This window comes from Pinus tabuliformis, chromosome 8 (genome assembly GCF_031772625.1).
Source record: "Pinus tabuliformis cultivar Carrire ecotype Pingquan chromosome 8, CPIR1, whole genome shotgun sequence".
Lineage (NCBI taxonomy): Eukaryota > Viridiplantae > Streptophyta > Pinopsida > Pinales > Pinaceae > Pinus > Pinus tabuliformis.
This window is the reverse complement of record NC_142294.1, coordinates 822,672,198-822,680,504: the sequence shown is the minus strand read 5'-3', so window position 1 is coordinate 822,680,504 and position 8,307 is coordinate 822,672,198. Positions and strand designations below refer to the sequence as shown.

At 32.0% G+C, this 8,307-nt stretch overlaps 1 protein-coding gene across 1 annotated transcript; it reads right to left on the bottom strand.

Annotated features, from left to right (window-relative positions):
* Positions 1-307: 307 nt before the first annotated feature.
* Positions 308-973, bottom strand: LOC149238128 (uncharacterized). The gene has a single exon (XM_089369475.1). It carries the CDS (start codon positions 971-973, stop codon positions 308-310), a length of 666 nt encoding a protein of 221 aa, XP_089225601.1.
* Between the last annotated feature and the right edge of the window lie 7,334 nt (positions 974-8,307).

Here is an 8,307-nt window from a genome sequence, read left to right as displayed (position 1 = left end):
AGATCTACACTTTCTGGTTCCTCATCCATATGTATCGGTATGTTCTGTTCTTCCTCGTTTGACTCTTGATGGATTTTGAGAGCTAGCGCTGCATCTACCTCCATGTTGGAAGACTGTAGGGCTATATCTGGATCTTTTTTATCAGAGGAGGTAGAGGCGGGGATGCTGGTGAGATCGGAGGCTGAGAGCGGAGCTGAAGATTTTGGAGGAGGGAGGGGGTGAAGAAGGAGATGGATCTGAAGTAGGGTTTAAAGGGAGATCCTCCATGTTATTTTGAGAAGTCAGGATTTCGAAACTGTTCCGAGTTTCAGGTATCTTGAGATTTCTTGGCGTACTTTCTTCTACTAGAAACCTTTGTGAATCCCTCAGCATCTTTGCTCGTCTCATTGACAGGGGCTTTAGACTGAAGATTTAGTGGGCAATCCCTGAAAAGATGGCCATGTTCGTGGCATTTCCTACAATGAAAAGGAACATGCTCGTAGTCTATTGTTTGGACCCATTCAAAATCGTCATGAAATAGACTTACCGAGTCTGCCAGTGCTTTGGCCAGATGCATGTGTACACAGATCCTGGCATAGGAGGTGTATCTTCGGAGTTTGGTTTCCTCAGCAACTTTGATGAAAACCCCCAGGCTATTGCCTATGTCCTTTAAGGTCTCCTCGTTCCAGTATTCTAGGGGAAGTGAGTACAAACAGATCCATACTGGAGCCCAGTTGAAATCTTCTTTGTCTGGATTGAACCTCTCAATCCAATCACGAAGGTACAAGCCTGCAGAGTTGAAGAAGTACGGGCCTCCCTCAAAGATACGAGTTTTGTCCTCCAAACAGTTGAAAGTAGCAGTGAAGAAGCCCTTGGGACCGAGCTGCAGGGTAACTTGTCCTTTAGGCTTCCATTTGGAGGCGATCCATCCTTGCAAGGCCTTTTCAGCTGGCCAGAATCCAAGGAACTTGCCTATGAGTGCATGATCCCTCATGTATTGGATTTGGCTGTTGATTCGGTGACTGGGGAGATCTATTTTGATTCTTTCTGCAGACTTGGGGATGCATGTAATAGAGGATGCCTTTAGCTGTGACGGCGAGGCATTCTGGTCAATGCCTTTGTCCTTGGCGGCCGCGGAATCAACAGCAGAGGCACCAGCGTTGTCGATGGCAAGAATATGTCATGTGCGACCAATGGGGTGGGGTAAGGACTGGCCTGAGTGTCTGCGCTTGCAGAAATGTCAGAAGAGGGACCGATGGATGGAGAGGGGTCCGTGCCCACCCCTCCGGGGGGTGGATTCATGAAGAAGTCGTCAACGGAGATCAGAATCAGGTGAGTAGAGAGCGCAATGGTGTAGAGCAGCAGGGTATACACAGGAACCCTAGCAGGAGCAGCATACGATTGTTGTCTTCAGAATCACTCATCTCATGGAGCATATATATATATATAATTTACACGGAGAGAACTATGTTTTCAAATTAAAATTTTAATTTTTTTATGAAAAATTATATTTTTTATTGGCGAAATAATATTTCAATTGCATTTTGGAGACACATGTGTTCGCTTAAGATTTTTTTCAACACTTTAAATAAATAGAAAAAGAAAGAGTAACTTTTTCAAGAGAACTTGTAAACAAATATAGTGGCATTTTTTGAAATTTTTCGTTGTTCATTTTTTATGTTATTGATTTTTTATTCAGCTCATTTGAAACTATGTAAAAAAATTTCAAACATTATGTTTACAGAAATTTAAATGAAAAATATCATATGAATTCAAAAGTGTCAAAGTCATATGCCATTGCATAGAGGATTCTTTTATGAATCCAACATGATCAATTATGTCACTTAAAGACAAATTATGCTCTAAATCCACTAGGTTACAAAATGAGGTTGCAGGGAAATCTGCATAAGGGGTGTTGAAACTATGATTTTTTAGGACTTTAGGAGCTAGATCTTGCACTCAAAATGCTTGATCGAGCACTTAAATTCATAATTCAAATTGCTCGATCAAACATTAAAGAAACTATCTATCAAATCGTATAGATGGTTAACCAATAGTTCGATCAATCCATTAATAAGTTACCACCACTAACTAACTACCACACACACACACACATATATATATATATAAACAAAAAGTTATAAATAACATAACTAACATATATATATGTTTATGTTTTGTTTTATATATATATGGTTAATAAAATTTAATTAAATAATCAAAAAAATGGTTTTGGGCTTTTAATTTAGTTAATAGTTTATTTGAATATAGTTATTTTTTAGAACAAATTACTATATTTATTAGAAAAAAATATATTTAAATTTAAAATAAAAAATAAAGTAAATTTTTTTATATGATTTAATAGAGATTTATCATGAGAAATTATATTCATTATGTTAATCTAAAGTTTGTTGACGAAGAGGTTTGTTGACGGTACTAATATTGTGTGGCCCCATGGTCATGAAAAGTTAAATTTGTTTCTCAACCATCTTAATTCCCAATCTAACTCCATCAAATTCACAATGGAAATCGAGGTAGATGGATGTCTCCCTTTTCTTGATATTCTCCTCTCTAGAATGGATGATGGTACTGTCTCTCACTGGGTTTTTCCTAAGAAAATGCACATTAAACAGTATCTTCATTCCAGTTCTCATCATTTTCTAGCATACAAACTTGGGGTTCTCAACACCCTTGCGACCCGTGCTCTAAGAATTTCTGATGAGAATCACTTAGAAGAGGAAAAATCTCATCTTCTGAAAGTTTTTGAAAATAATGGTTATAGCATGCAGAAAGGCCTCAAAGCTTTTCTAAGGGCTAGTAAAGAATCAAGGATTAAACCTTCTTGTGACGATACAATCTCCAATGTTCAACTTCCTTTTATTCAAGGGACCACCGATAAGATTTCCCATATCCTCAAAAATAACAAAGACCCTGTAAACCCTAAAGACATGAAAGGGGTCTACTCCATTAGAAATTCTCTTAGATCTGTCAAAGACCCTGTAAACCCTAAAGACATGAAAGGGGTCTACTCCATCCCATGTTCCTGTGGGATTCCTTACATTGGGGAAACTGGCTGATCCATTAACCAGAGAATCCAAGAACATGCAGCAGATATTAAACACAACCGCTATCGTTCCTCGGCTTTAGCTAAACATGCAGTGAAATTCGATCACCATATCTGCATCGAGGATTCCCAGGTCATCGCCAAGATTGATCACTTCCATCATAGGAAGCTTCGAGAAGCCATTGAAATTGAAAATGTGTTATTAATCTTAACAGGGACGATGGTTGGAAGTTAAGTAGAAGTTGGATCCCCGCCCTCTTTTCATAATTTTTTTTTCAATAAATATAATAATTAGTAATTGATTATTTTTATTTTTATATTGCAATTTATATCCTCTTTGACCTCCCTATTAAAATATTACCCAATATTTTAATATAATAATATTTAAATATAATTGTTAAATATTATTCATTTTTAATAATAACCATATTAAACTTATTTTTAATTATATATTTACAAATATTCAATTATTATTATATTATTAAATTAACCTAACTAATTCAATATTATTTTAATTAAAAATATTAATAAATTAAAATAAAACATAACAAAATAATAATAAATTTATTCAACTAATTTTTTAATGGCTAATTCATAACAGCTATTTCCTAATGGCTAACTCTAGAACAGATGCATCCTTGCTATTTAAACATTTTGACTGATTGATTCTTTTCACCTTTGTCCTAATGATGAACCACATTAGATGGTTCGAAACGTTGACCAAAAACTCATGATGTGATTAATCTGAAAGAATTCATCAAAATCAGTTTGTAATTTATTTATTTATTAGTTATACTTTAAATGTTTTTTGTTTTAAATTCTTTTGGGCATATTTCTAATCATATTTGTTAGAAATTTAAATTGCATTTTTAATAAAAAAACCAATTTATTTTATTTTATTTCACTAAATTCTTAAAATAACTTTAAGACCTACAATAATTAAAAATTAATGTTTTTACTATAGATAATTTTTATAATAAACATGCTACTATTACATATAACTTCTTTTGAAAAAAAGACTAAAGTATAGGTTTTTGGGGTGGTTTTCAAGGGTTTTATTGGTGGTTTTCTAGGTTATTTTATGTGGTTTTCAAAGGTTTTATTGGTGATTTTTTGTGATTTTCATGGTGGTTTTCATGATTTTTTTTGTAGTTTTTGTAAGGTAGGTGTTTTTTCAAATTAATTTATTTTATTTTGCAAAAAAATTAAACAAAAAAGACAAAAATGATAGGAAACCCACCTTGGCTTGAGCCTCTGGGTAATTAATGGGGTCGATGGGCCCATCTCGGTCAAGCTTACAAATATTCCACCGAACTCCTTTTTTCTTCGTGGCCTAAGAAAAATGACTTGCCCGGGTCGTAGGTGGGGTTTCTAATAAGAAATAATGCTTGATCGAGCCAAAACGCTCGATCGAGCCTCTAACTCGGGTTAGAAAAAGACTCGATCGGGGCTTTGTTTAAGCGCTCGATCAAGCTATTTTTAAGTGCCTAAAAAGCTCAATCAAGCACTTAAAATTTGCTCGATCGAACACTTAAAATTGCTTGGTCAAAGATATTTTTCTCACCAAAACACTTCCTCACTTTGTCAAAAAATGTAACCTTACTCCATCTGCTCACCCGTAAAATACGAAAAGTTAGTTTAAAAAACTTAAATTAACATGAAAATAGTAAATCAATTAATAAATAACAACTTTAAAATTTTAAATATTTTTAAAATATTTGTTTTAAACTATTAGGATATTTTTTATTAATTTATTATATAAAATAATCACAATTAATTTTTAATAAAAAATAAAACATCATACATACCCTCTTACTTACAAAAATCACTTTACAATGATTTGAGGCTCCCCATCCAATTTCAAGTTAGCAATTTCAATGAATTGAGAATGCCTATGTGCATAAGAATTTTTTAAAAAAAGCCCCTAGATCGATTTCTCAAAACTTACGATTATGTTTGCATAATGAAGAAAGAAAAATTGTGATGAATGATTTATTCAAACTAATAAAGTTTGGGAAATTTTTTAACATATATATTTTTTAATTTTTTAAACAACAAAATAATAATAATGCATATCAATGAGATTTTATGTATTAACATATACAATTCAACACTATGGATATTGTGCACTTGGATATCTATTATTACAAGAAACATTTATAATTACAAGGCACTTTTTTATTAGGTTAATTTTGATTATAGTATTTTGGAAAGTGTCACATTTTTCTCTTTTCCAAATATTGTTTCTTAATTTATTTATCAAAATATGATCCCCGTGTTTATAGTGATATTTTGAAATTCATGTTTAGAATGATTAAATAGATAGTTGTTTAGATTATTTTTGTAATTTTTAATTATATAAAAAATAGGATATCATACATGGAAAGCCATGCCACTCTTTTCAAAAACATTAAGAAATTTTTTAAAAATTTAGATGTTGAATGTATTTGTACCAATAAAATATTACTCTTTAAATTATTTTATAATAAATTTTAATAACTGATATATATTAATAAATTTATAAATTAATAGAATTAAAATTAAGTAGAGAGAAAATTAAACTTATTAAATACCACTTAGTTAATATACTTTAACAAAATTTATTTAAAAAAAAAAATTAACATATTATTTGTGAAACACTATTTCTATTACTTTATTTAATTATTATATAAATTATTACAAATTTCTATGGAACAAAATCAAAAGAAATAAATAAATATTTAAAATTAACTAAAAAAATATTTTAATTATAATATTTTAATATGCCATTCAAATTTGTTACCCTACTTTCATAAGATGTGAAAAAATGATAAATTTGAAAAATAATAATGATTAATAAATATTTATATTTATATTGAATATATGGTTCTAAATTATAAATTTATAATTTTATTGAAAAATTTTATAATTTTTAAATATCTATAAATATTTATATATATATATATATATATATATATATATATATATATAATATTGAATTTTTAAAAAATTATATATATATATATATATATATATATATATATAAAATTGAATTTTAAAAAAATTATATTTATATATCTATATATATATATGTAAAATCTAATAATTAAATTTTTTAATTGTGAAGTGATGAGTTATTATTATTTTTTTCCTTCATTTTTACGTTGATTTAACTTGAATTTAATTTAAAAAGGAAAGGAGAAAAAAATTATTTATCTAAATAAAGAGAATCATACAACATCTATGCATATGCCATTTACGAGGCCTTTTGATTGTGTGACAAGGGACCCACTTCCCCACATGGATTTCACAGGCATACATACTCTACCCCTCTGGTTTTGAACCTTTGATCTCTTAAGAAAAAACACATGGTCTTAATTATTAAGCCCACCCAAACTATATTCACTAGAAAAATTGTAAACACTCTCTCTGCATAACTATGAAAAAAAAAGTTGGCGAAGGAAAAAGTTGACCAGAGAGAAACCTAACGTACTTTTCTTAAGCCATTAACGACAAATGTACAAAACATTTTGCGAGTACCAGTTATTCCATTATTTTATCCGATACACACTTCAACTAGATATTTCATCGAGTTATTTCATTGTTTTCTCCAGTACACACTTCAACCAGATATTTCATTGTTTATTAGAACGGGCTAGCATTGCATTTGAAAAATCCACAAACAACTTACAATGTTCATATTGAAGCAATGGTAAGGGTGATTAAGGTTGTTAAAGCCCAGTATGGCCTTGTATAAGAAAAATGGAATAATTTTGACTTGCCTCTAGGAACCTTAACTCCAGATGGTCGCCATCCAGAACATTGGCAGAGTTGGTGTGGACTTTAAAAAGTCCAGACTACCACCCTCGCATGCAATCTTCCAAGGGAGCACTCCACTGCTTTGCTTCACCTTTTTCTTATGCCTTCCTGCAGCCTTTAACTTATTATAATATTTTATTTTCCCTTTTAACTAATTCACAAACGGCTAACTCTCAACGGCTAACACTAGACAATGATGCATCCATGCTATTTATTCCTTTAGATTGACTTATTTCTCACCTTGTCCTAAGGATGAACCACATTAGTTGGTTCGAAACGTCGACCAAATCCTAACAATGTGATCAGTCCAAAGGACTTATATCTTCTTTTGATTTATTAAGACTCGGAATAAACTAGAATTATTGGCCTTCAATTTTATTTTATATATATATATATATATATATTAGTTCTATTTATATATATATTTTAGTTCGATCAAATTATGAATGGCCGAAACGCTAAATATACTCAAAAGAATATCTTGAAATAAAATAGAGAGGTCACATTATATTGAGACATTATATTATATATTTTTTTCAATTTCATAGAAACAACTAGCTCGAACCCAATTCGACCGAGAGGACGGAGCTCTGAAGATGGCAATCACAACAACAATCACGACAGTTCTGAGGAAAGCCATTGCTCCTCACCTAGCAGATGTTGCATGCCGTGTAGGTGATTGCCAAGCGTTCCTATGGAATGAAACCCTCATTGACTTGCCCTCCACATCATCTGGAATGTCGATGGTCATGCTGCAAACGAGCTAAGAATCTAAGAATATTGGTATACTTCTGCAAAGTCGCATTCTAAGTTATCCGAGGAACCCAAATCTAGATCCACCTCACCCTATCGAAGATCTCAGCTCCATAGTGGTAGATTGGCACCTGCATTGGAAGGATCTGTTTTTTTTCTTGGGGATATGTAGCCACTTCCCAGATTTGGTGCTCCAAGTAGTAGATCAGTCTCTGTCTTGACCAGATCTCTTAGATCTCGAGCTCTACGTAGTAGATCGACTTCCATTATGGACAGATTTGGTTTGCTCTTTCCAGTTTCTGGTGGATCCACAATGTGTTGTCTGGGAGGACATGGCGGAGGACTGCAGCAAAAAGGGTCAGAGGCAGTCACGACCTGCGACAATGGAAACACAAAAGCGATGAAGATGGTCTGCACCTTTCTTCTGTAGATAGAAAAAAAAAATTTCGCGGCCAGATTACAAGGGTAGGAGAATGCTCAAGCTTCACAGATCACTGCATATAAGGGGATTGACTTTCTAGAACAGGAAGAACATAATTATTTCCAAATTTTCTTAAAAACCCCAACAGGTAAATCTACAACAGTTTGGATACAGGCTTCTGATAGGGTATTACAATTGAAGCATAATATTATGAATAAGATGGGATATCCATACCACCTACAAAATCTTATCTACGATGATAAATCTTTACATTATGAATGAAGTATACATG